Source organism: Elephas maximus, chromosome 17 (genome assembly GCF_024166365.1).
Source record: "Elephas maximus indicus isolate mEleMax1 chromosome 17, mEleMax1 primary haplotype, whole genome shotgun sequence".
Lineage (NCBI taxonomy): Eukaryota > Metazoa > Chordata > Mammalia > Proboscidea > Elephantidae > Elephas > Elephas maximus.
This window is the reverse complement of record NC_064835.1, coordinates 75,711,630-75,739,086: the sequence shown is the minus strand read 5'-3', so window position 1 is coordinate 75,739,086 and position 27,457 is coordinate 75,711,630. Positions and strand designations below refer to the sequence as shown.

At 39.4% G+C, this 27,457-nt stretch overlaps 1 protein-coding gene across 5 annotated transcripts in view; it reads right to left on the bottom strand.

Moving 5' to 3' along the window:
- Nucleotides 1-9,390: 9,390 nt before the first annotated feature.
- UPF3A (UPF3A regulator of nonsense mediated mRNA decay) overlaps nt 9,391-27,457 on the bottom strand; it is a 35,542-nt gene continuing 17,475 nt past the window's right edge. The window contains exons 8-13 of one of the 5 annotated variants that reach the window (XM_049856984.1): nt 25,632-25,677; nt 19,108-19,166; nt 18,660-18,820; nt 15,206-15,503; nt 13,327-13,401; nt 10,418-10,504 (exon numbers count right to left, since the gene is read on the bottom strand). In XM_049856984.1, coding sequence (XP_049712941.1) covers nt 13,336-13,401; nt 15,206-15,503; nt 18,660-18,820; nt 19,108-19,166; nt 25,632-25,677 — 630 coding nt within the window. In that variant the 3' untranslated portion in view covers nt 10,418-10,504; nt 13,327-13,335. Of the gene's footprint in view, nt 10,505-13,326; nt 13,402-15,205; nt 15,504-18,659; nt 18,821-19,107; nt 19,167-25,631; nt 25,678-27,457 lie in introns of those variants that run through there. The other 4 variants (XM_049856985.1, XM_049856987.1, XM_049856988.1 and 1 more) reach the window with 4 other exon arrangements.

Below are 27,457 nucleotides of genomic sequence, written 5' to 3'. Positions count from 1 at the left end.
GTAACTGTAGGGTCTGGGTGAATAGTGATGGCTGGAGTGGAAGTGTCTGTGCTCATTTTGTGCAAAAACATCAGAAAAGATGTTCACTCTCACTCCTCAGGTTTTCTGGAGGAGGTCTGCCTTCAGATACGCTCTAGTATGGTTCCTATGATTCATTAAGCTACCCTAGAAACACCAGCAGTTTGGTGTCCAAACAGCATCTCCTACCTTGGCCCTCAAACCCCATAGTGGCACAAGAATTCTCTGTCACATCACTTGTTCCATGTTTTGGTTAAGAAAGGAATCATCATAGTTATGTAGAAAATGACTGCTCCGTGAGCTATGTAACGTGGATAACCCTCTGCAGGCATACTACTGTCGACTTGGCACGTTCATTTTTCAACCATGAAAATAATTTAAAATTATTCTACTAAAAATGGAAAATACCATTCCTTCTCTGGGGTAGGCTGCTTGTATTTAAACTGACCAAGGCATTTTGGTTTATCCTTTTTGTGACACAAGGTCACTTGTGTAATTATCTTCCTTTTAGATGTGTAACAGCGAAGAATTCTGGGAGAAATTTAGAACTTTACAAGATAAACATGCTTTTGATGCAAAGAAAATAGGGATTACAACTTACAAGAAGCTTCTAGCTTTCCACCAAAATGCAGCCCACCAGAAGCTCACGCAGAGAAGACAGACTGCATTTTTCTAAACTTCACTGGAGCAGCAAAATAAAAACAAAGATTCTCAAACTGAATTTTCAAGTAATTATTACCATTAAATCTCACCTATAGCTCAGAGTGGGTTGAAGCGATCATACATGATGGACTTAAGTAGGATGATTTATGTGTTTTTTTTTTTTTTTTAAACTCTCAACTCTGGGATATTGTTCTGAAATTAAAATTTTTTTCTTTTCCCTTTTTTTTTGGGTACTAATGTAGTAACACAGATAAAATAGATTAAATAATTCTTCATTTTAATCTCTGTTTTAAAGACTTAATCTTAAAGACAGAAAAAACAGAATAGAAAGTATATTTGTTTAAAAGTGTAGATGACTATATCCTAGAGAAGGTGGTAAACACCATCTTTTTACACCAGAGTTAAGAAGGAGCACCAAAATGAGAATTTAATGATAGAGATTAAAAAAAAAAAAAAGTCTCACAGCATGATGTGAAGAAATTAATGACCTTCTACATCTCAGGTCCTCTGGATGTGCAGAACTCATTCACTTCAGAAGGACTATGGCTATTAAATAGTCAGTGAGCTAGGGGAAAGCAGCAACTTGTACCTCTACCGCCTTAGTTAACGGTAACTGGAGGGGCCGCTAGAGAACAGCCCACCTTTCGGCTAGTGGTGGAGCGCTGAGCTGTTGGCGCCACCCAGGGACCACACAGAGAATGACCGTATGTGCCCCATTCTATGGGGAAGACATTCTCCTTTTTGAGATGCTGGGTATGCCCTGGTTGCTATGAAGAATGGTAGCAACAAACGCTTACTGGGAAGCATTTGCTCAACATTTAAAAATGGAACCTATTATCCTGAGTTGCTGCATCTTCCACAAGTGTTTTAGTGCCGTGGAATCCATACAACAGGAGAAGATTGCTCAGTAAGTACTACTGTTACGCAAGTACGAAATTTTCTTTTCCAAAGACTGCAAATGAGATTTCTCAAGCTGCCCATTTCATGTCAGATTTGAAAAATTATTTCCATCGGTTGGTGTTTATCATTTACCAGCAAGGTTCTGCGCAACTAAAGTAATAGTAGTTAACTCCTCTCCCTTGCTGTGCTTATGTTTAGAACCAAAAAAACCAAAAACCCAGTCCTGTCGACTTGATTCCGACTCATAGCGACCCTATAGGACAGAGTAGAACTGCCCTAGAAAGCTCCACAGGGCGCTTGGCGGGTTCGAACTGCTGACCCTCTTGTAAGCAGCCGTAGCACTTAACCACTATGCCACCAGGGTTTCCATGTTTAGAACAGAATCATTAAAACTGAGTAGTTCAATAAACCCAAAGATTAGAATCCAAAATGGGAAACAACAGAAAATGTTAAAGCAAAGTTTTAGAAAAGAAATTACTAAAAATCTAGAAGAGGCCAACCTCCCAACAGCCTCTTGGTCATGCTGAGAACCTTAGTCCCGCCCCCAAATGATCTACTATAATACCCACTGGATTCCAATTCTTTCCTTAGCATTTTTACCATTTCTTAGGCAAACGATAAACCCAAATGTTTTCATTTTTTTTCTTTTTGTAGTTGGTAATAAAAACTTTACATGTTTGTGAACAGCTGTAGATCTTAGCAGTCACAAGCTGCTAGACATCTCTGAACCTCAGTTTCCTCATTTATAAAAAGGAGTGAATAATGTGTGTACTACTCAGCTAATCTTTAAAGAGAGTCTAAGTCTAAACTGAGAAATGGATATCAAAGTATATTTGCTACACCATTGCTGTCCAGTTGATTCTGACTCATAGCGACCCTACAGGGTTTCCGAGGCTATACATCTTTATGGGAGCAGACCACCACATTTTTCTCCTGTGGAGCCGCTGGTGGTTTTAAACCACCGACCTTTTGGTTAGCAGTCGAATGCTTTAACCACTGTGCCACCAGGGCTCCTATTTTATAACAAAGTAAACCATCGTTATTATTAATTTTTATTGTACTTTAGATGAAGGTTTGCAGAACTAGTTTCTCATTAAACAGTTAGTACATATATTGTTTTATGACATTAACAACCCCACGGCATTTCAACACTTTTCTTTCTCGACCATGGGTTCCCTGTTACCAGCTTTCCTGTCCCCTCCTGCCTTCTAGTCCTGGCCCCTGGGCTGGTGTGCCCCTTTAGTCTTATTCTGTTTTATGGGTGTGTCTAATCTTTGGCTGAAGGGTGAACCTTGGAAGTGACTTTATTACTTTATTTATTATTAAAAAGGCATCTGGGGGCCATACTCTCAGGGTTTCTACAGTCTCCGTCAGGCCAGTAAGTCTGGTCTTTTTTTGTGAGCTTGAGTTTTGTTCTACACTTTTCTCCAGCTCTGTCCGGGACCCTCTATTGTGATCCCTGTCAGAGCAGTCAGTGGTGGCAGCTGGGCACCATCTAGTTGTACTGGACTCAGTCTGGTGGAAGCCATAGTAGATGTGGTCCATTAGTCTTTCGGACTAATCTTTCCCTTGTAGCTTTAACTTTCTTCATTCTTCCTTGCTCCTGAAGGGGGGAGACCAGTGGAGTATATAAGATGGTTGCTCACAGGCTTTTAAGACCCCAGATGATACTCACCAAAGTAGAACGTAGAACATTCTCTTTATAAACTGTGTTATGCCAATTGAGCTAGATGTTCCCTGAGACCATGGTCCCCACAGCCCTCAGCCCAGGAATTCAGTCCCTCAGGGAGTTTGGATGTGTCTATGGAGCTTCCATGACCTTGCCTTGTACAAGTTGTGCTGGCTTCCCCAGAATTGTGGACTGTCTTACCCTTCACCAAAGTTACCACTTATCTATTGTCTATTTAGTGTTTTTCCATCCCCACCCCTCCTCTCCCTTGTAACCATCAAAGATTGTTTCTTTTTCTGTGTAAACCTTTTCATGAGTTTTTACAGTAGTTAAATACAATATTTGTCCTTCTCTGATTGACTTATTTCACTCAGCATGATGCCCTCCAGATTCATGTTATGAGATGCTTCACAGATTCATTACTGATCTTTATTGTTGCATAATACATCTTTGTGTGTAGGTACCATAGTTTGTTTATCCATTCATCTGTTGATGGGCATCTAGGTTGTTTCTATCTTTTTGCTATCGTGAACAATGCTGCAATGAACATGAGTATGTGTGTCTATTCACGGTATGACTTATTTCTCTAGGATGTATTTCTAGGCGTGGGATTGCTGGATCACATGGTATTTCTATTTCTAGCTTTCTAAGGAAGCGCCATGTTGTTTTCCAAAATAGTCGTATCATTCTACATTCCCACCAGCAGTGCATAAGAGCTTCGGTCTCCTTGCAGCCTCTCCAACATTTGTTATTTCCTGTTTTTTTGATTCGTGCCAGTGATGCCGGGGTGAGATGATTGTGGTTTTGATTTGCAAAAAAAAAAATTTTTCTTTTAATGGCTAGTGATGGACAGCATTTCCTCATGTGTCTGTTGGGTGCTTGAATGTCTTCTTGGTGAAGTGTCTGTTTATTTTCTTTGTCCATTTTTTAACTGGGTTATTTCTTTTTGTTGTAGAGGTGTCACATTTTCTTGTGGATTTTAGAGATTTCTCTGATTTGCAATAGCCAAAAAATTTTTTCCCAGTCTGTAGGTTCTCTTTTAACTCTTTTGATGAAATCTTTTGATGAGCATAAGTGTTTAATTTTTAGAAGATTCCAGTTATCTAGCTTATCATCTGGAGTTTGTGTGTTGTTGGTTATGGTTTGTATCTGGTTAACGCCGTGTATTAGGGCCTCCAGTGTTGATCCCATTTTTTCTTCTCTGAACTTTATAGTTTTTGGCTTTATATTTAGGTCTTTGATCCATTCTGGATTAGTTTTTGTATATGGTGTGAGGTATGGGTCCTGTTTCATTTTGTTGCAGCGGGACATCCAGTTTTGCCAGCACCATTTGTTAAAAAGACTGTCTTTTCCCCATGTGATGGACTTTGGGCCCTTGTCGAAGATCAGGTGACCACAGGTGGATAGATTTACATCTGGGTTCTCAATTCTGTTCCATTGGTCAATGCATCTGTCGTCGTACCATTACCAGGCTGTTTTGACTACCGTAGCTTTATAATAGGTTCTGAGGTCAGGTAGTGTGAGTCCTCCTACTTTATTCTTCTTCTTCAGTAGTGCTTTACTTATCCAGGGCTTCTTCCCTTTCCATATAAAGTTAATGATTAGTTTTTCCACCTCCTTAAAGAATCTTGTTGGTATTTGGATTAGGACTGCCATTGTATTTGTAAATTGCTTGGGCAGAACTGTCATTTTCACAATGTTGAGTCTACCTATCCATGAGCATGTATGTTTTTCCATTCACGTAGGTCTCTTTTGGTTTCTTGCACTAGTGTTCTGTAGTTGTCTTTGTACACGTCTTTTACATCTCTGGTTAGATTTATTCCCAAGTATTTTATATTTTTAGGGGCTATTACAAATGGTATTGTTTTCCTGATTTCCTTTTCATTGTACTCTTTATTGGTGTACAGGAGTTTAACTGATTTTTGTATGTTTATCTTGTATCCTGCTGCTCTGCTGAATCTGTTAGTTCCAGTAGTTTTGTTGTCGAGTCTTTTCAGTTTTCTATGTATCACATCATATCATCCACAAATAGGGACAGTTTAACTTCTTCATTACCAACTTGGATGCTCTTTATTTTTTTTCCTTGCCTTATTGCTGTAGCTAGGACTTCCACCACAATATTAAATAGGAGTGGTGACAAAGGGCACCCTTGTCTTGTTCGTGTTCTCAAGGGTAATGTTATCAGCCTCTCTCCATTAAGAATAATGTTGGCTGTTGGTTTTGCATAGATGCCCTTTATTATGTTGAGAAATTTCCCTTCTATACCTATTTTATTGAGTTTTTATTAGGAATGGGTGTTGGACTTTGTCAAATGCCCTTTCTGCCTTGATTGAGATGATCATGTGATTCTTTTATTTATGTGGTGGATTACATTGATTGATTTTCTAATGTTAAACCATCCTTGTATACCTGGTATGAATCCTACTTGTTTGTGGTATATTATTTTTTTGACATTGTCTTAGGGTGGGTTCTCTACAGAAGCAAAACCAGTAATGCATATAAATATAAATATATTTATATTAAGGAAACACCTCACATGATTGTAGGGGTTGGAACGTCACAAGTCCTCGGATCAGGACAGTGTCTTTTCCCAATTCACGGAGCCGTAGAAGCTGGTGAACCCAAAATGAGTAGGCTGGAGAGCAGGGATCCTGCTCACAGGTTGTGACGGTTGAGGAATCCCCAAGGTGGGCAGGCAAGATCACAAGGTCTCTCTTCAGTCAGCTGCAGGGGCTGGTGAACCCCAGGATGGACAGGTAAGCTGCTAGCTCAAGTCCCAAGAACCAGCGGTCAGACAAATGATAGCTGCTGGATCCAGAACAAGCCAACAACCTTTGCAAGGCGAGCAGGAAAAGGAAGTAGACAGCAGAAGGTGGACAGATGAAGGTTGAGGGGGCGGTGAGCTGCCACAGGCCCCACCCCCGGCAGTGCCACTTAGCAGATTCCATCATGGAGGTGATCACATATCAAATTTCAACAGGAAAGTGATCCCATCATACAACTGCCAAAACACTGAGAATCACGGCTCAGCCAAGTTGACACACAATCTTAACCGTCACAGATATGATGCTGAATTCTACTGGCTAGAATTTTGTTGAGAATTTTTACATCCATATTCATGAGAGATACTGGTCTGTAATTTTTTTTTTTTGTGGTGTCTTGGTTTTGGTATCAGGGTTATGCTGGCTTCATAGAATGACTTTGGAAGTATCACTTCCTTTTCTATGTTCTGAAATAGTTTTAGTAGTATTGGTGTAAGCTCTTCTCTGAATGTTTGGTAGAATTCTCCAGTGATGCCATCTGGGCCAGGGCTTTTTTTTGTCGGAAATTTTTTTTATTACATTCTCAATCTCTTCTCTTGTTATAGGTCTGTTCAGATTTTCAGCATTATTTTGTGTTAGTTTGGGTAAGTAGGATTTTGAAATTTGTCCATTTCCTCTAAGTTTTCAAATTTGTTATAGTTTTTCATAATACTCTGTTATGATCCTTTTTATTTCATTTCTGTTGTAATATCCATTTCATTTCTTATTTGGGTTATTTCCATCCTTACCTGTTTTACTTTTGTCAGTTTGGCCAGTGGTGTGTTTTTTTTTGTTGATGCTTTCAAAGAACCAACTTGGTTTTGTTGATTCTTTCCATCATTTTTCTATTCTCTAGTCCATTTATTTCTGCTCTGATCTTTATTATTTCCTTTCTTCTGGTGACTGTGGGCTTTTTTGCTGTTCTGTTTGATTTCTGTAGCTAATGTTTTGATTTTGTCCCTTTCTTTTTTGATGTGTGCATCCATTGCTATCAATTGACCTCTGAGCAGTGCCTTTGCTGTGTCCCAAAGGTTTTGGTATGATGTGTTTTCATTCTCATTTGATTCTAGGAACTTTTTTATTCCATCTCTGATTTCTTCTATTACCCAGTGGTTTTTAAGCAGGGTGTTTATTCAATTTCCATGTAACTGATTTTTTTTTTCATGGCTCTTCCTGTTAAGTTCTACCTTGATGGTGTTGTGGTCAGAGAAGACACTTTGTGTTATCTCAATGTTTTGGATTTTGTTGAGGGTTGCTCTGTGGTCTAAGACGTGGTCTATTCTGGAGAACGTTCCACGTGCGTTGGAAAAGAATGTGTACTTTGCAGGTGTTGGGTGGAATGTTCTATATATGTCTATGAGGTCAAGTTGGCTGATTGTGCTCTTTAGCTCTTCTATATCTTTGCTGAGTTTCTTTCTAGATGTTCTGTCCTTTACCGAAAGTGGCGTGTTAAGTCTCCTACTATTATTGTGGAACTGTCAGTGTCTCTCTTCAGTGCTGTTAGAGTTTGTTTTATGTATTTTGAAGCCCTGTCATTGTACGGGTTTGTCTTCATGAAGGATCAGCCCTTTAATCATTATATAGTGCCGTTCTTTGTCTTTTATGGTGGATTTTGTTTTAAAGTCTATTTTATCTGAGATTAGTATTGCCACTCTTGGTGTTTTTTGGTAGTTGTCTGCTTGATATATTTTTTTCCATCCTTTGATTTTTAATAAATTTACATCTTTGTTTCCAAGGTGTGTCTCTTGTAGACAGCATATTGATGGATCCTGTTTTTTCATCCATTCTGTCACTCTGTGTCTCTTTATGGGTACATTTAGGCCATTTACATTCAGTGTAATTATGGATAGATACGAGTTTATTGCTGTCATTTTGTAGTACTATATTTTTTGGTGCTGATGTTTTACAAAAGAAACCATTATTAAAATGTATTATTGTTTTGGAATCCCTGGGAGATGCAAATGGTTAACAGCTTTGCCTGGTAACAGAAAGGAAGTTCAAGTCCACTCAGAGGTGCCTCAGGAAAGAGACCTGGCGATCCACTCCCAAAAAATCAGTCATTGCAAACCCTGTGGAGCACAGTTCTGCTCTGACACACATGGGGTTGTCTTGAGTTGGAATCAACTCCCTGGCAACAGTTTTTTTTTTTTTTTTAATTTAATTATTGTTTTAAGCCAGTGGTTCTCAATTTGTGTTCTGGGAATACATGGGGAGAGGGCCTGGGGTCCTTTTAAGGTCAGCTGTGAGGTCAAAACTAGATTTATACTAAGACATTATTTATATTTTTCACTCTTTCTCTCCTGAGTGAACAGTGGTGTTTTCCAGAGGCTACATGTGTGATGATGTTATCACCCTGATGGCTAAATGGAACATTTATTTCTGTACTCTTGTTTTAAATGTTTCTGCTTTTATTTTGAATACAGTAAATATCAAAAAGTATAACCTAATATACAAGCAAAAACTCAATAATTTTTGAGCTTTGTGGGTTCTCAATAATTTTTAAGGATGTGAAGGGATCCTGGGACCAAAAAGTTTAAGAACCACAGTTTTAAACCAATTATTTTTGAAAATAAGTAAAACAGGACTCCAGGGAACATGAGGCACCAAATACAAACCAGCCAACAAACTAACAGAACCAAAAGATGGCAGATCTTAGAAGCATGTATTTATTACTTCCCTGACTCTTGGGTCTGGAAGTCTCTAGATCAAAGCCAAACTGTGCGGTGACATAGGTTCACAGCAAGCTCGCTATTCAGGAGATCCACTCTATACACTAAGCAGGGGTCAGTAAACTACAGCCCGAGGGCCAAAGATGGACCACTGCCTGTTTTTGTAAATAAAGCTTTCTTGGAACCCAGCTATGGCCATTTGTTCATGTATTGTCTAAAACTGCCTTTGTGCCCCACAGCAGAGTTTAGTAGTTGTGAAGGAGATCATATGGTCTGCAAAGGCTACATTATTTGCTATTGGCCCTTTACAGAAGAGGGTTGGCTGAGTATCCTTTGAAGCCAGGGTTGGCTCAGCTGGGGTACATGAACTTTGCTCAATCCACGGCAAGTTCTTCCCTCTTCCTCCCCTCCAAATTCAACAGCACAGCCCTGCACCTCTCTGGGGCCACAGAATTGACTGTATGTCTGATAATCATAGATTTAAAAAAAAAATGATAAATGACTAATACTTAGTTTTTTGATAAATACAAACATTTTATAATTTATCAGTAACAAGGAATGGATATAATCAGCAAAATATTCAGAGAATTAAAGCCATATTTTAAAAAGCAATCTTTTACTACGTAAAGTTCTATGTAGGAAAATGACCATAACGACTTAAAATCCATAGCAACAGAAACTTTTATTTAATAAAAGGCTCAAAGCACACTGCCAAAAATACAATAACATTTAAACATTTCACTAAAAGGAAAAAAATACGGTAGATTGCATAGTTTCAGAAGGATACACTAAATTGTTTAAAAAGAAAGCTGCTTCAGACTGTAAAAAGAGAGCTTCTAGATGCTGTATCTATGTTATCCCCGCCCCCAAATAATGACATTTATGTTATCTTCAGCAAATCCTAGAAGCATAATGGGTATAAACCATGAGCACATCAAAAGACCATTACACAGTTCTTCATGTCAATGGCCAAACCGTTAATAAGAATTTAAAGTTGTTGGATGTTACAGAGTATTATGGACTGTATTAGAGGGACTATTCTAAAAAATAACAAAACTTGGGGATGCTTATAACAGAAGGTGCAGAAGTGGGTGATTACAAAGAATAAAATGAAATGAGAATTGCTCACCTCACTGACACTATGGCTTATAGAAAACTAACAAGAAGTACAATGAGATACAATTCCTACAGATGATACGCCTACAAATGTGTAAAACACAACATGCAAATTATTCCTACAATGTATACAGGGCTTCTGAATTCACATTCACACAATACTAATTTTCTTCCCTGTTTTGGTCATACTTTTCAAAAGAGATCATTTTCTCTATTTTGGCTAAACAGTAAACAAGAGTTTATTCTGGAAACGGGAAACCAGGAACAATTCTTCTCAATTAAAAAAAACAAAACACTTCTTTCTTAAGGATGGTTTCTAGATGTTTGTAAGCCACCTTTGTCTATTTCTAGTCTCCTTGTAAGGGATACATTTACCTTGCACCCTAGGTTATATCCTAGGGTGACTGATATATGTCAGGAAATCCCCTTCTAATCTCTGGAAAACTGAACAGGAAGTGAACACCCCTCACAAGCTTGGCTTACACACGGGTTTGCTCCACCTCTTCGCTCTTCTTAGACACAGTTCCGGTTGAGGCTTCTGCCTCACGCTTCCTCCCATCACCGCTCTCCTCGGCGGGTCTCCCACCACACTCACAGGCGTTACTTGTAGAGCCCAAACGGGCTCGGGTGCGAGCGCCTGGCTGGTATAACTGCATGGCTGGCCGGTCCTGCCAGGAGAGAAGGGCAGGGTTAGTCTTCCAGGGGAAATAATCCCCTAAGCAGGTAATTCAAGAGCGGTCAATTTGTGGGTTTGGTATCATCATCATTTTATGTTTCTGGGGACTGTTGACACTAATTGTGTAATGAAACCAATTTTGCAGCTAAAAATCTGCCCTTTTCTCAGGACTATCTCAGAAATCGGTCATTTCTAGGGGGAAAAAAATCCATGAAAAAGAAGGCAGTTAGTATTTAAAATAACTTGAAATAAAGTAAAAGTTGATATCTGGGAAAATGTTATTGCTTATGCCAAGACTACTCCGTGGAAATATCACAACCATGGCATTCGATAACTAGTTAGAATATTCCCTCCCAGTTTGAGAGATTAAAACTCAAATTCTCATGCATATCTCACAACATCAAGTCACCACACATAGTGAACATGAGGCCTGCAACAGAGTTAGGCATGGGCCTGCAGAGAGATGGCTCTTCAGATCTATGAACTAAAAGTATCACATTAGTAACAGACAGTTTCCATGTGGACTATTTCTGTCTACCAACTAATAGTGCAGAATTGTGAACTGTTCCCTTTATAGAAAATACTAACCCCATCATCTTAACAAACTCTTGGAAGTGGGGAACAAAAACGATGACTGAAGTGCCAACCAAAGAAAACCTGCTGCCGTCAAGTCGATTCTGACTCATAGCGACCCTACAGGACAGAGCAGAACTGCCCCATAGGGTTTCCAAGGAGCAGCTGGTGGATTCGAACTGCCAACCTTTTGGTTAGCAGCCGAACGCTTAACCACTGTGCCACCAGGGCTCTGGCTGAAAACCAGTGAGAGGCAATTGCTTTAGGGCAAAAGGACCATGACAGCCAAGGAAACACAGAGTCATTCTGAAGGTTAAGATCAATAGTAACAATAAGGACAAATGCTTCCCTTGTAGAAGCCAGCCAGCTTTACTGTGGGCACCAGCACTGACTAAGTGGTAAGAGAGGAAGACAAATTCCTCCCCCCACCACAAGTATCAGTTCACTGGAAGTTTATAGCCCAATAAGGAAGCAAAAAACCCCAAATGGGTTGCCATGAAGTTGATTCCAACTCACAGCTACCCTACGGGACAGGGTAGAATTACCCCACAGGACAGAGTACAACTGCCCCACGGGGTTTCCAAGGAGCAGCTGGTGAACTCAAACTTCCGACCTTTTGGTTAGCAGCCAAGCTCTTAACCATCGCGCCATCAGGGCTCCACTAAGGAACTGCCCTCTTAAAGGTACTTTTCTTTCCCTGCCTGCGCGTAGGCAGAGAAGTCCAAGCAATAGCCTTTCAATGGCCACCATTTGTAGCCTGAATGTAGGTTGCTGCCCTGATACAAGTAGTTCAGATGAGCAGCTTGCACTTGCTGTCTTTCTCTGGCAATCACCCCAGCTCACCTGCATCTACTTCTGTACTATGTGTGCAGGCCCCCAGCAGGTCACCAGGTATGGCTAGTAATGCTTTTGTCTGAGAGTGGGGCAAGGAAAGAGGGGGCTTAACTTAATGTTCTGTTTCTTAAATATAAGCCCAGCCAATGAGAAGAGCGGGAGAGGGCTCGGTGGTCGCTGGTGGATCTGAGTCCCCCTGTGTAGGCAGATAAACAGGTTTCAGAAGCTGCAAAGAGGACTCTCCAACAGCTGCTCTATTAGCTGGGGCCAACATGCATTGTTCTGCCTTTCACACTAATGTGTACTGATGGAGTTCAAAATCTGATCTGCAAAGTACATTATAATAATCACTACTCAGTACATTCCAATCCATCCTGCACTCACTATTCGGACCTCCTAAGGCTGTTACGCACACTGCTTTCTCGTTACCACTATTGCATTCTTAGACTCAATTGAAACAAGTCACTTTGAGTTTTCACACTTGAAGTTGTGCAAATGCACAAGTCATTCACTACTGCTGAAATAACTACTTATACTAAAAAGGCAGTTGAAAAACAAGCATTCATATGAGCAAACTCCCCATCCAAAAAGACATGTGGCTGTACTTTATGTCCTCTGAGTTAAGGTAACTTCAGAAATCTCTGGTTTAATATGGATGTGATTAGTCAAGAATGTGCTCCTCTGGACTTCTGACTTGCCTTTACTGGTAACATCTGAAAAATCAACATTGATACACGCAAGAACTTGGATGGATAGGAATTAGGCTGAGTGAAAAAAGCCAATCTCAAAAGCCCACATACTGTATGATTCCATTTATATAAGATTCTTGAAGCAACTATGGAGATGGAGAACATTAAAGACAGCCGGTGGTTGAGAGGAGGGCCAGGAGGCAGGTGGCTATGAACTGGAGCCTTGGGGACAGGCCCTAGGGACCTCTCTGACCCTCAAGTCCCTTAGCTCTGGGAACCGGCTGACAGGCACCTCCACCTGGAGGCCTGGCTGGGTGGGACAAATGAAGCACCTGGTGGAGCATCTGGCCCTAGAAAGGGAGATAAATGGGAACTGGTTCGTTAGCTTGAATACCATTTATAATGTTTCTCTGGGGAAATGTGATCTCAATAAAAATTCACTTCAAACTTCTGAAAGAAAAGCTGTCGATTGGGAATGGCTAACATTTTATAAGAATTATTTAATTTCTAAAGTGAGAGCAAGATGTGAAGGGGAAGACAGGGAGAGAAGAGATAAGGGGAACTTAAGATGACTGTTTTGAGTATTACTATAATATATTGTTTTAGCCAGTAAGAAAACAATTTGGGAAATCCTTGTTGTGAAACATATCTGTAATATATTTCAATTGGTTTTGACTTTAGGAATTATGTTGTCATAATCACGTAGTCATTCTATTACCTAATCAACTCAAGTCTTTGGGGACCGATTTGGGTATATTTCATATCCTTTTTTCCTCCTCCCTTCCCAGGTCTCCTAGGAAAGAAAATAAAAGACGAAGCTCAATCTTGTGAATACGCTTCCTGGGCTAAAAGTATACGTTAGGAAGAGCTTTGAATTTTGCTTTGGAGCCATCCTGGCTTCCACTTCCAGGTGTAAATGAGAGTCAGACAAATATTCTTGCTTGTATTCTTGACATTCATCTGGGATCCAAGTTCTAGGAGCTTTTCACGGTGTAGACTGAATTTGTCACATGCTCTCTACAGCGCTCGGGGCAGGTCCTGCAGTGCACCCTGGTCTACTACAGAGGAAACCGTCTGGGTGAAGTGAGTAACCTTGATGTCTGTGCAGATCGATTGTATGGATTTTTATGAGTCATTTGATTATTCATTAATAATCAGAATGTTGGTAAGAATGTAAAAGAGGGGGTCATAGGGGGCACTGAGTCTCTGCTCATGGTGGTGGAATGATCTGGAAAAGGACAGTGGTGATGGTTGCACAATATGACGAACATAATCAACGTCATTGAATCATACATGCAAAAACAGTTGAATTGGTAAATGTTTTCTTAAATACATTTTTATCACAAAAAATACAAAATAAATCTCCCTGAAATGTCATTAAAATATTCTTTACTGTCTTAGGGGTAAATTTTATAATCTTGCCATTACTTAATTTTAAACAAATGGTATGAATGTGCTAGTGTTATCTTTTTTTTTTTTCCCCCTCCAGTGAAAAATAATTTAGATTTTCTGAGAAAAGATGACAGCTGGCTTCATGTTAAGATCTGACTTTTAAGACCTGGTATCCAACAGATGAACAAAAACACTTGTTCAAGGGATGGGTGTCTGAGGACCATGGTTTCAGGGGACACCTAGGTCAACTGGAATAATGAAACGTATTAAGAAAACGTTCTACATCCCACTTTGGTGAGTGGTGTCTGGGATCTTAAGTGTTAGCAAGTGACCATCTAAGATGCATCAACTGGTCTCAACCCACCTGGAGCAAAGGAGAATGAAGAACACCAAAGATGCAAGGTAAATATGAACCCATGAGACAGAAAGGTCCACGTAAACCAAAGACTACATCAGCCTGAGACCAGAAGAACTAGACGGTGCTCAGCTACCACTGATGTCTGCTCTGACAGGGACACAACAGACAATCCCTGATGGAGCAGGAGAACTGTAGGATGCAGACCTCAAATTCTAGTAAAAAGACCAGAATTAATGGTCTGAGACTAGAGGGACCCCAGAGGTCATGGTCTCTGGACCCTCTGTTAGCCCAAGACTGAAGCCATTCCTGAAGCCAACAATTCAGACAGAGATTGCACTGGACTATAAGACAGAAAAACGATACTGGTGGGGAGTCAGCCTCTTGGCTCAAGTAGACACATGAGACTATGGGGGCAGCTCCTGTCTGGAGGCGAGATGAGAAAGCAAGGGGGGATAGGAGCTGGCTGAACAAACACAAGGGTAGAGTGCTGTCACATTAGGGGGTGAGCAGCTAGGAGTACATGTCAAGGTGTGTATAAGTTTTTGTATGAGAGATTGACTTGATTTGTAAACTTTCACTCAAAGTACAATTAAAAAAAAAAAAACTTGCTCAAGTAAATTCTGAATCCCTCAAGCCATTATGCTCCCTAAAATAACGGTCTAAGCAAGTTTCAGGAGGAACAAAACCTCACATCATCAGGGTGTTCTACCCAAAGATACCTACTTTTTTTTTTTCAATAAAGGAATTACTTTTTTGGGAAAAGCAGTTGTATGACTGTAGAAGGAAGACCTCTGACCTCAAATCATAGTTTAATGAAGGAAAGATTATCCTAAATGAGTAAGAGGACCTTATTTTTCATGAGCTCCTTTTTGGATGTCATGTCATCATCACACTTCTCTTCTTTGCCTTGTCTCTCTATGGCCTCCATAGTGGAGCTGCAGTTCTGCTTCCCTTTCTTCCCTCTGTTTTGGGTGAATCCTTTCCCCCATTTCAGCTCATCTTCATTCCTTTTCAGATACTTATCAAATTCATAGTTAGCTCTATGCTTTCTGCTATCATCCAAGTGATATCTTTGTGTTTCAAGTTCTTTTTCTTGAAATCTTCTCTCCATATCCGTTTGCTCCTTATCACTGTCATTTTGTGACCTGTGATTCAATATAAGTTATTAGTATACCTATGTAAATTGCTGGTTGATTACTTGCCTTCCTTTCTAGACTGTAAATTCCACAAATACAGGGAGTATGTAAGTCTGCTTATCAGTGTATTGCCAGAATTTGCACAGTAATGGGTACACAGCAGGCATTCAATGAAAAATCCATGAAAAGATGAATAAATAGAAATAATAATAATAGTATTTACCATAACCCTTGAGTAACAGATAAATAATAGGCATTATACTAAGATAGAGATATATATGTATGTGCATGTATATTTCTAAATCTCAGTAACCATCCACAGTAAATAAAGGACCAAACCCATTGCCTGTTGAGTTAACTCCAACTCACAGCGACCCTACAGGACAGAGTAGAACTGCCCCATAGGGTTTCCAAGGAGCGGCTGGTGGATTTGAACTGCTGACCTTTTGGTTAGCATCCTAATCCCTCCATTTTTACAGATAAAGTAAATGAGGCTAAAACAGGTTAAGGAAATTTCCTAAGAGCATCCATCTAGGAAGTGGTAGAGCTGACATGAATATCCAGCATAGTCAAAGCTAGTACTGACAACTTAGTTTCTGCTCCAAGCAGAGTTAAAATTAACGAAATTTAATAATGCCAGATTAATTAAATTTACATATGTATCAAAATATTAAGTGAATAGTAAATAAATAAGTTACTGCTTAGCTCATTTGGTTCTTAAAGTCTTTTCCCTGCACAAACCACAGGAAAAAAAGACCTTAGACACCATCTGTGAAGTCCTGGTGGCACAGTGACTAACAGCTCAGCTGCCAACCAAAAGGTCAGCAGTTCAAATCCACCATCTGCTCCTTAGAGTCCCTGTGGGGCAGTTCTATCTATTCTGTCGCATAGGGTGGCTATGAGTCAGAATCGACTCAATGGCACCTAAAAACACCACCATCACCATCAGTGGCTCATCCATCTATCAGGAAGTAGTGGTAACACTTGGCGGGGGACAATAAGGGATCTATAAGCAAAGTATGAATTCAGCCAGAAACATAAGAATAGGCATACTTACAATCATAAATAATACAGCCATCCATACCATAAACTATAGTGCTAAAGCCAAAAAAACCAAACCCGTTGCCTTCCAGCTGATTTCGACTCACAGTGACCCTACACTGCTAAAAGATAATGGACCCAGTAAGCATGTACATTAATTTTATAAAGAACCTAATAAAACAATACCTCAAAAAACAAAGAGGAAAAATAAAACTTTAATGAAACTGTGTTAAAAAGACAGTAAGAAATCATTCATCTGGGTTCTTAAAAGCCTGTCAGTGCCAACCTAAGATACTCTCCTGGTCCCACCCCATTTGGAGCAAGAAAGAATGAAGAAAACCAAAGACATAAGGGAAAGATTAGTCCAAAGAAATAATGGTCCACAACTACCATAGCATTCACCAGACTGAGTCCAGCACAACTAGATGGTGCCTGGCTGCCACCGCTGACTGCTCTGACAGGGATCATAATAGAGGGTCCCGGACAGAGCTGGAGAAAAATGTAGGGCGAAATTCTAACTCTAATTCTAATTCTAAAAACAGATCAGACTTACGGTCTGCCAGAGACTGAAAAATCCCTAAAGTATGGTCCCTGGACACCCTTTTAACTCAGTACTGATGTCACTCCTGAGGTTTACCCTTCTGCCAAAGATCAGACAGGCCTATAAAACAAAACGAGACCAAATGGGCACACCAACCCAAGGGCAAGGACAAGAAGGCAGTAGGGGCGGGAAAGCTGGTAACAGGGAACCCAAGGGGAAAGTGTGGACGTGTTGTGGGGTTGGGAACCAATGTCACAAAACAATAAGTGTATTAATTGTTTAATGAAAAACTAATTTGCTCTGTAAACCTTCATCTAAAGTACAATTAAAAAGAAAAAAAAAATTCAGATAACTGTGGTTCCAGGAAAACAGTAGCCTAATCACATGACCTTGCCACCACCTAACCACATGACCTTCCAGCCATCAACTCTGAGAAGAGCAGCCTAGAGGCTGGGGGCTTAGTGGGAGCTACATACAGCAAGTAGGCAGGAGCCCTGGGGTAAGGAAGACAAGACTGAGGGTCTTGGAGAGTCCACAACTTGCAGAATTCTGCAAACACCCGAGGAAGGTAACTCCAGCCTGTGTGTGGCCCAGCAAGACTGTGGGGGAGGTGGCCAAACCTTGAGGATTAGGGAGTAGAGAGTGGTCACCTCCTGATCAGCAGCTGGCTGGTCCTTTTCTAGCCCACAGAGCAGAGACTGTACGTCTCTCCCATTCACAGATAAGCCTTGCTCAAGCTACCTCCACAGGGGCTGGACATCATGAGCAGGCAAGGGAACAGAAAAATGCACCTATGTGCATTCAGCAGGGAGAAAAGGCAAAACAAGCCAAATATCCAGGATTAACTGCTGCTGGTCAAATAACATCTGGAGACAGATGATAACTTAAAGAAAAGAATGACAGCACTTAAAATGATTCCATTTCTGCATCAAAAAAACTTTCTAAAAGGACAGTGATAATGGTAGCACAACATGAAAAATGTAATCAATGTCACTGGATTGTAAATGTGGAAGCTGTTAAGCTGGCGAATGTTTTGATGTGTATATTTTCAGACAATTAAAAAAAAAACTTTCTAGTCCTCAAAGACTGGGTCTCAAATTTAAAATTCTGTAGATAAACTGAAGGAAGATTTGGTCATTGGTGAGATCCAAATCTGGCAGTTTGGATGATCAAATGGACAAGATATCTCAAAACAAAATTACAAAGTGACTAAAATCCATGAAGGAAACTGGAGGGGCAGGGAGACAGATCTTGCGTACCGAATGTGCAATAACAAGAGTCCTAAAAGAAAGATACAGGAGAAAAAGGAAGAGGCAAAGAGAGGCAATAGTTAAGGAAACAATGGAAGAAAAGTTCCCTGATTTGAAGACACACTTGAGACTGAAAACTGAATGAGCTCATTAAGTTCCTGGCATGACTGATGAGAATAAAAAACAAACATGTATAAGCACATCCTAGTTAAATTCCTGAATTCCAAGAATTATGTAAAATATAAGTGCTTATACTGACAGAAGGTATTGACTATGGCTTGATAACAACCTTTTAATATTTAATGTGGTCATAAAAACAAAACCACGACTCACTTTTCCTTGAGCTCCTTCAGTGAGCTTTCTAAGCGCTTGGATTTTATGACTGCACAGCTAGGAAATTTTTCCCATTTTCCATCTCCAATATCAATTTCCTCTCCTCTTTCTTTTGGTTTCTCTGTGGCTGGCTCCTCTCCCTTTTCTGGTTTCTTAAGAAGCTGAGAAATTGTAATATTAGTAAAATATCATTTTAAGAGTTTACTATAAAAAAATTGCTTAATACGCAATTAAAAGTATATGCCAAGAGGACAGAGCAAGATGGCAAAGCGAGTAAAGGTTCCCATTTACTCTCCCAGGAATTAACCCACTGAACAATGAATAAAAACATGCGCAGACTGAGATCTCAGATCTCTGGACAGCAGCTAAGGTGTTGGAGTGTCAAGGTGAGTCCAGAAGCGGGGCAGGGAGGAGGAGCGGGGATGTCACAGAATCTGGGAGAACCTACCTGACTACATCTAGAGCATTCGCTCACTGTAGCCATTTTGGGACGGGGATTGGCAACACCTGAAACAGGGAATACAGAAAGGGAGCTAATCTGAGGCAGCTGTAGTCTGATTTTTTAAGGCAGCAGAGATTGGCCATGGCAGATTGTGGGCTGCACAATTGGGAAGGAGGGAAGGGATATCATGGCGCTGCAAGAGATTTGCTGTTAAATCTTGCTGAGGCCTGAGATGGATGGGCACTAGGACTCGGAGGAACTGTAAGGGCAGCAAGGTGAGGGGAATACTTTGGACAGACAGGCAACACAGAGGGAAATAGCCTGCTCTCTGCCCATGGTGGGGCACCATGGGAGAGCCTGTGCAGGTGCACCCATGAAGGAAACATATGAACTGAAACTGAACCCATTGCCTTTGAGTTGATTCGGACTCATGGTGACCCTATAGGTCAGAGGAGAACTGCCCTGTGGGGATTCCAAGGAGCAGCTGGTGGATCTGAACCTTTTGTTAGCAGCTGAGCTCATACAAAATTTAAAGAAAAAAAAAAATAACAAAATGGCCCAAGTTCAACAAAATATAGTAAAACACACAAAATCACAAGAGAAAAAGGGTCAATCAAAAGCAAAACATGAAGAAGAGAAAATTTCTCCTATGGAGGCCAGGCTAACAGAAAGAATTGAAAATTTTCAGACTATGCTGCTTAAATATGTTTAAAGAAAGCAAAACGCACACACAAAGCAAACTAATGTAGATCAGGAAACAAATGGAGGAACAAAACAAGAGACTCAACAAGGAAACTGACAAACATAAAACAAACAAAAAACCAAAGAGAACAATGAACTGAAAAATAAAGCAACTGAATTTGAAAAAGAGAAACACTCAATAGAGTAGAACACACAGAAGATAGAATATATGAACTAGAAGACAAAATAACTGAATTTATGAAGTCTGAAGAGAAAAGAACAAAGAAATGCAAACAATCCCAAATGAAAATATGGGATTCAGTTAAGAAATCTAATGTTAGAATTATAGAAATCCCAGCACACCATGACAACAACAAAGGCATAGAAACAATTTTCCAAGAGATAATCAGGGAGAATTTCCCAGACCTGAACAGAGAACCAAGCTTGCAAATACTGGAATCTACATGAACCCCAATTAGAAGAAACACAAAAAGATCAACTTCAAGCTAACCCAGTGCCAAAACACAAAAAGATCAACTTCAAGCTATATCCTAATAAAATTCTTGAAAACCAAAGGAGAAAATTCTGAAGGCAACAAGAGAAAAATGCAATATAACATACCAAGAGTCTTTCATAAGAATTGGTGATTTCTCCCCAGAAACTCTAGAGGCCAGAAGACAATAGAGCACCATATACAAAATACTGAACAAAAACAATTGCCAACCAAGAATTCTTTACCCAGCAAAGCTGCAATTCAAAAAACGGGAAATCAAGACATTCCCAAACAAACTGAAGGTCTGGGAATTTGCCACTACCAGATCAACTCTGCAAGTATGACTTAAAGGAGTACTCCAAATGGAAAGGCAATAACATTAAATAAATACTTGTATCTATACACAGGAAAAAAAATAAACAAAAAATAAGAGATCTCAAAAAAAAGCAACAACACGGGCAATCCTAATGACCAAGTATATGATATTTTCAGGGAATAAAATCAGTAATTAAATTCTGCAAACAATACAACATCATGTTTGTAAGAAATAAGTACAAAGTAAACTTAACTAATATAGGTTGTATATCGATGTTAATGGAGACACATCAACAGAAATGAGGGAAAAGACATTCAGAAGGAGGAAGAAAGCAAAAAAAACTCATCACAAGACAGCAGCCAAATACAAACAAAAACAGATAAAGCAGAATAAAAAACAAAGAAGACACAAAACAAGTCGCAAAATGAGTGAGGCAGACAGTTTGTTTTTACTAATAACCTTAAATGTAAATGGTCTAAACACCCCATGCAAAGGGCAGAGTGTGGCAGGATAGATAAAAGAGGTTGGAGAAAAATATTCCATGCCACCAGCAAAAAAAGAGCAGGGGTGGTCATACTGATATCAGATACCATAGACTTTTAAATCAAAATCTATTACAAGAGATAAAGGACATTACATAATAATAAAAGGGTCAATTCAGCAAGATTTAACAATTGTAGATATATATGTACCTAAAAGCAATGCTCCAAAATACATGAAAGAAATACTGACTATGAAAGGAGAAATACACAGCTCCACAATAATAGTAGGGGACTTCAACACCCCACTTTCAATTATATACCAAACATCTAAAAAGAAGGTAACTAAGGACATTGAGAACTTAAATAAAACCATAAGCCAAATAGACCTAACTGAGCATCAATTTTAGACTGCAAAAGTTGGTAAAAATCTTCAATTTCTTCGTCTTTGGTCTTAGTGGTTGGTGTGTAAATTTGAATAATAGTCGTATTAACGGGTCTTCCTTGTAGGTATATGAATACTATCCTATCACTGACAGCATTGTACTTCAGGATAGATCTTGAAACGTGCTTTTTGACAATGAATGCAATGTCATTCCTCTTCAAGTTTTCATTCCTAGCATAGTAAACCATATGATTGTCCGATTCAAAATGACCAACACCAGTCTCTTCCAGCTCACTAATGCCTAGGATACTGATCTTTATGGGTTCCATTTCATTTTTGATGATTACCAATTTTTCCAGATTCATGCTTCATACATTCCAGGTTTTGGTTATTAATGGATGTTTGCAGCTGTTTCTTCTCATTTTGACTTGTGCCACATCAGCAAATGAAGGTCCCAAAAGCTTGATTCTATCCACCTCATTAAGGCTGACTGGACTGGGGAGGCAGCTCTTCCCCAGTAGTTTTTTGAGTGCCTTCCAACCTGAGGGGCTGCTCTTCCGGCACTACATCAGACAATATCCACTGCTATACATAAAGTTTCCACTGGCTAATTCTTTTCGGAAGTAGATCGTCAAGGCCTTCTTCCTAGTCTGTCTTAGTCTGGAAGCTCCGCTGAAATCTGTCCACCATGGGTGACACTGCTGTTATTTGAATACTGGTGGTATAGCTTCCGGCATCACAGCAACACACAAGCCCCCACTGTACTGTACTGACAGTGTGAAATTGATCAAACATGCAATCAGGATGCGTTGATAATTATAATTACTGCTGATTGGAATGTGAAAGATGGAAACAGAGAAGAAGGATCAGTAGTTGGACAATATGGCCTTGGTGATAGAAACAATGCCAGAGATCGCATGATTGAGTTTTGCAAGACCAACAACTTCTTCATTGCAAATACCTTTTTTCGCCAACATAAACAGTGACTATATACATGGACTTGCTAGATGGAATACACAGGAATCAAACTGACTACATCTGTGGAAAGAGACGATGGAAAAGCTCAATGTCATCGGTCAGAACAAGGCCAAGGGCTGACTGCGAATCAGACCATCAATTATTCATATGCCAGTACAAGGTGAAACTGAGGAAAATTAGAACAAGTCCACGAGAGCCAAAATATGACCTTGAGCATACCCCACCTGAATTTAGAGACCATCTCAGGGACAGGTTTGATGTGTTGATCACTAATGACGGAAGACCAGACGAGTTGTGGAATGCATCGAGGACATCATACATGAAGAAAGCAAGATGTCATTAAAGAGAAAGGAGAGAAATAAAAGACCTAAATGGATGTCAGAAGAGACTCTGAAACTTGCTCTTGAACATCGAGTAGCTAAAGCAAAAGGAAAAAACGATGAAGTAAAAGAGCTGGACAGAAGATTTCAAGGGATGCTTAAGAAGACAAAATAAAGTATTATGATGATATGTGTAAAGACCTGGAGATAGAAAACCAAAAAGCAAGAACACACTCAGCACTTCTCAAGCTGAAAGAACTGAAGAAAAAATTCAAGCCTTGAGTTGCAACAGTGAAGGATTTTATGGGGAAAATATTAAACGATGCAAGAAGCATCAAAAGAAGATGGAAGTAATACACAGAGTCACTATACCAAAAAGAATTGGTTGACGTTTAACCATCTCAGGAGGAAACATATGATCAGGAACCGATGGTACTGAAGGAAGAAGTCCAAGCTGCACTGAAGGCACTGGTAAAACACAAGGCTCCGGGAATTTACGAAATACCAATTGAGATATTTTAACAAACAGATGCAGGGCTGAAAGTGCTCACTTATCTATGCCAAGAAATTTGGAAGACAGCTACCTGGTCAACCAACTGAAAGAGATCCATATTTATGCCTATTCCTAAGGAAGCTGATCCAACTGAATGCAGAACTACTTAAACAATATCATTAATATTACATGCAAGCAAAATGTTGCTGAAGATTATTCAAAAGCTGCTGCAGCAGTACATCCACGTGGAACTGCCAGAAACTCAAGCCAAATTTAGAAAGGAACCAGTGATATCATTGCTGATGTCAGATGGATCCTGGCTGAAAGCAGAGAATACCGGCAAGATGTTTACCTGTGTTTTATTGACTATGCTAAGGCATTTGACTGTGTGGATCATAACAAATTATGGATAACATTTCGGAGAATGGGAATTCCAGAACACTTAATTGTGCTCATGAGGAATCTGTACATGGATCAAGAGGCAGTTGTTCAAACAGAACAAGGGGATGTTGCATGGTTTAAAGTCAGGAAAGGTGTTTATCAGGGTTGTATCCTTTCACCATACCTATTCAATCTGTACACTGAGCAAATAATCCAAGAAGCTGGACTATATGAAGAAGAATGGGGCATCAGGATAGGATGAAGACTCATTAACAACCTGTGTTATGCAGATGACACAACCTTGCTTGCTGAAAGTGAAGAGGACTTGAAGCACTTACTGATAAAGATCAAAGACCACAGGCTTCAGTATGGATTACACCTCAACATAAAGAATACAAAAGTCCCCACAATTGGACCAATAAGCAACATCACGATAAACAGAAAAAAGGCTGAGGTTGTCGAGGATTTCATTTTACTTGGATCCACAATCAACACCCATGGAAGTAGCAGTCAAGAAATCAAAAGATGCATTGCATTTGGGCAAACTGGCTGCAAAAGACCTCTCTAAAATGTTGAAAAGCAAAGATGTCACCTTGAGGACTAAGACGCACCTGACGCAAGCCATCGTGTTTTCAATTGCCTCATATGTATGTGAAAGCCGGACAATGAATAAGGAAGACCGAAGAATTGATGCATTTGAATTGTGGTGTTGGTGAAAAATACTGAACATACTATGGACTGCCAAAAGAACGAACAAATCTGTCTTAGAAGAACTACAGCCAGAATACTCCTTAGAAGCAAGGATGGTGAGACTATGTCTCACATATTTTGGACATGTCATCAGGAGGGATCAGTCCCTGGAGAAGGACATCATGCTTGGTAAAGGAGAGGGTCAGCGAAAAAGAGGAAGACCCTCAATGAGATGGAACGACACAGTGGCTGCAACAATGGGCTCAAGCATAGTAATAATTGTGAGGAATGTGCAGGACTGGGCAGTGTTTTGTTCTGCTGGGCATAGGGTCACTATGAGTCAGAACTGACTCGATGGCACCTAACACATTCTTCTTCAGGGCACATGGATCATTTTCCAGAATAGATCATATGCTAGGACACAAAACAAGTCTCAACAAATTTATAAAGACTGAAATCATACAAAGCGTCTTCTCTGTCAATAATGGTATGAAGCTAGAAATCAAGAACAGGAAAAACAAGAAAAAAGAACATATGGAAACTAAGTAATACACTACTAAAAAACTATTTGATCACAGAAGAAATCAAACATGAAACTGAAAAATTCCTGGAATCAAACAAAAATGAAAACACAACACATCAAAATCTCTGGGACACAGCAAAAGTAGTACACAGAGGGAAATTCATAGTAATAAATGCCTTCATTAAAAAAGAAGATCCAAAATCATTAACTTAAACATACAACTTGAACACATAGAAAAGGAAGAGCAAAAGAAGCCAAAAGCTATCAGAAAAAGGAAATAATAAAAATCAAGGCAGAAATATATGAAATAGAAAATAAAAAAACAGTAGAAACAATCAACACAACCAGAAGTTGGTTCTTTGAAAGGATCAGTAACATAGACAAACCACTGGCGAGAATGACAAAATAAAAAAAACCAGAAGAGGCAAATAACCAAGTTAAGAAATGAAATTGGTGACATTACAACTGATCCAACAGAGATAAAGAAGATCATAATGGATTACTACGCAAAACTGTACTCCAACAAATTTGAAAACTTAGGTCAAATGGACAAATTCCTAGAAACACATTTCCTACTCAGACTAACACAAACTGAGGTAGAAAATTAAAACAGACCCATTACAAAATAAAAGACTGAAATGTCATGAAAAAAAAAAAAAAAAAAACTGCTAACAAAAAAAAAGGTCAGGACCAGATGGCTATGCTGGAGAATTCTACCAAACATTTAGAGAAGAGTTGACAGCGATCCTGCAGAATCCCTTCAAAAGCATAGGAGTGAAAGGAACACTTACCAAACTCTTTCCATGAAGCCGGTATAAGCTTGATACCTAAAGCAGGCTAAGACATCATAAAAAAAATAGAAAATTACAGACCAATATTCCTTATCAACATATGTGCAAACATTTCCAACAAAATTCTAGCCAATAGACTTCAGCAACATGTCAAAAAAATCATACACCATGATCGAGTGGGATTCACACCAGGATTATGTTGAACATTAGAAAATCAATGTAATTAATCCACTACATAAACAAAACAAAGGAAAAGAACCATATGATCATATCAATTGATGCAGAAAAGGCATCTGATAAAATTTAACACCTTTCCTGACAAAAAGTCTCAGCAAAATAGGAATAGAAGGGAAATTCCACAACATAATTAAGGGCATATATGCAAAACCAACAGCCAACGTTATACTCAATGGAGAAAGGCTGAGAGCCTCCCCTTTGAGAATGGGAACCCATGATCACCACTCTTTTTAGACATTATGCTGGAAGTCCCAGCCAGAGCAATAAGACAAGAAAGAAAAATAAAAGATATCCAAATCAGAAAGGACGGGATAAAACTCTATTTGCAGATGACATGATCTTATACATAGAAGACTCTAAAGATTCCATAAGAAAACTGCTGGAACTAATGGAAGAATTTAGGAACATTGCAGGGTACAAGATCAACACACAAAAATCAGTTAGGTTCTTCTACCTAAGGACAAAGAGTAGTCTGAAAAAGAAATCAAGAAAGCAATAACATTTACAGTGGCCCCTAAATCAACAAAATACCTAGGAATTAACCTAACCAGGGACATAAAAGGCTAATACAGTGAGAATTATAAAACACTATTACATGAGGCTAAAAGAGACCAACAAAAACGGAAAGGCATCCCATGCTCACGGTTTGGAAGCTTAATATAGTGAAAATGTCAATTCTACCTAAAGTGATCTGGCTAAAATGGCACCGATTTAAAAAAAAACATAACAAATATTGGCGAGGATATGGGGAGATTGGAACCCTTATCCATTGCTGGTGGGACTGTAAAATGATACAACCACTATGGAAGATGGTTAAGGCACTTTTGCAGAAAACTAGAAATAGAACTACCCTATGAGCCAGCAATCCCACTTTTATGAGCCAGCAATCCCACTCCTAGGTACCCTTGGAACCTAAAAATAATGACATGAACAATTATATGCATACCTATGCTCATTGCTGCTTTATTCACAATAGCAAAGGAACAGAAACAACCAAAACGCCCATCAACGGATGACTGCATAAGCAAAATGTGGTATACATCTACAGTGGCTATTTATGGGAAATTAGAGTACTGGAGAGGGAACAAACAGAACACAACTGAAGAGAATGTTGGCACATTGTAGTAAATGTAATTAATGTCACTGAACAATTTGTGTGGAAATTGCCAAATGGGAACCTAATTTGCTGTGTAAACTTTCACCAAAAACTCAGTAAGATATTATTTAAAAAAAAATAAAGTATATGCCAATACTGAGTTCAATGCTTGAATTGCAAAAAACATAAGTTAAAGGTACAAGGAACAGGTTTTTGGTTAAATAAACAGTGGAGCATTCAGTCAATGAAGTACTTTGTAGTTCATTTTTGTAAAATAGTTAATGTGATGAAAAGGTGTTCACATTAATGAATACAAGAACGTTATAAACCAGAATGTGCATCACCATCCAATTTCTATTTCTATGTTCATATACACACATACAGAAACCCCAGTGGCGTAGTGGTTAAGTGCTATGGCTGCTAACCAAAAGGTTGGCAGTTCGAATCCGCCAGGCGCTCCTTGGAAACTCTACGGGGCAGTTCTACTCTGTCC